At 63.0% G+C, this 1,123-nt stretch overlaps 1 protein-coding gene across 1 annotated transcript in view; it reads left to right on the top strand.

Annotated features, from left to right (window-relative positions):
• Positions 1-1,123, top strand: part of NCAN (neurocan) — an 8,008-nt gene that overhangs the window by 1,879 nt on the left and 5,006 nt on the right. The window contains exons 3-4 of the mRNA XM_009995079.1: positions 13-239; positions 1,093-1,123. The exon at positions 1,093-1,123 is cut by the window's right edge and continues 257 nt beyond it. Of these exons, the coding sequence (XP_009993381.1) occupies positions 13-239; positions 1,093-1,123 (258 nt within the window). The remainder of the gene's footprint in view (positions 1-12; positions 240-1,092) is intronic.

Below are 1,123 nucleotides of genomic sequence, written 5' to 3'. Positions count from 1 at the left end.
TCGTGTGCCGCCGGCTGCTTCGGAGGGTGCTCGGCTCCCTGGGGACCCCCAGAGCCATCCCTGGGCAGGGCTGGCCGTGGGGCTGAGCACCCGCGTGTCCCCCTCGGGCAGGTACCCCATCACACTGTCCCGGCCCGGGTGTTACGGAGACCGCAACAGCCTCCCCGGCATCCGCAGCTACGGCCGGAGGGACCCAGGGGAGGAGTATGATGTGTATTGCTATGCCCCAGAGCTGAGAGGCAAGTGGGGCTGGGGGTGGCCAGGGACATCGATCCAGGGGGTGGCCGGGGACATCGATCCAGGGGGTGGCCGGGGACATCGATCCAGGCAGTCACTGGGGCTGAGATCGTGGCCATCTCTGAGCATCTTCCCTGGTGAAGTTGGACCTGGAATCTCGGGTTCAGTTTTGGGCTCCTCACAACAAGAAGGGGTTGGAGAGGTCTGGAGAAGGGCAATGGAGCTGGGGAAGGGTCTGGAGCACAAGGAGAAGGGGCTGGAGAAGTTATGAGGAGCAGCTGAGGGAGCTGGGGGTGTCCAGCCTGGAGCAAAGGAGGCTGAGGGGAGACCTGCTGGCTCTGCAGCTGCCTGAGGGGAGGGTGGAGCTGGGGGGGGTGGTCTCCTCTCCCAAGGATCAAGTGATACAACGAGAGGAAATGGCCTCAGGTTGTGCCAGAGGAGATTTAGGTTGGATATTGGGAACAATTTCTTCTCCTCAAAGGGTTGTCAGGCCCTGGCCCAGGCTGCCCAGGGCAGGGGGGGAAGTCCCCACACCTGGAGGGATTTCAAAGTCGTGTAGCTGTGGTGCTGAGGGACATGGTCAGGGGTGGCCTTGGCAGGGCTGGGCTCACAGCTGGGCTGGATGATCTTAAAGGTCTTTTTGCACCCAAACAATGTGATGATTCTGTGATCTCTCCCCTGCCGTGGGGATGAGCACCTGTGCTGTGCCAGCTCTTGATCTCACCTTTGCTGCTGGCGCTGAGCAGTGCGGCCTGCCTGTCATGCTGGAGTCACCGAGACCTCTGGGCTCTGAGCCACCGGGACTGTCACCGCTTCCTGTCCCCGTGTCCCCAACGGGCTCTGCCTCTCCCGCAGGGTCGGTGTTCCACGCGGCGGTGCCGGGGCG

The sequence above is a fragment of the Chaetura pelagica genome, unplaced genomic scaffold (genome assembly GCF_000747805.2).
Source record: "Chaetura pelagica isolate M959 unplaced genomic scaffold, ChaPel_1.0 scaffold463, whole genome shotgun sequence".
Lineage (NCBI taxonomy): Eukaryota > Metazoa > Chordata > Aves > Apodiformes > Apodidae > Chaetura > Chaetura pelagica.
The sequence above is the reverse complement of the archived record's forward strand: the minus strand, read 5'-3'. Positions and strand labels throughout refer to the sequence as shown.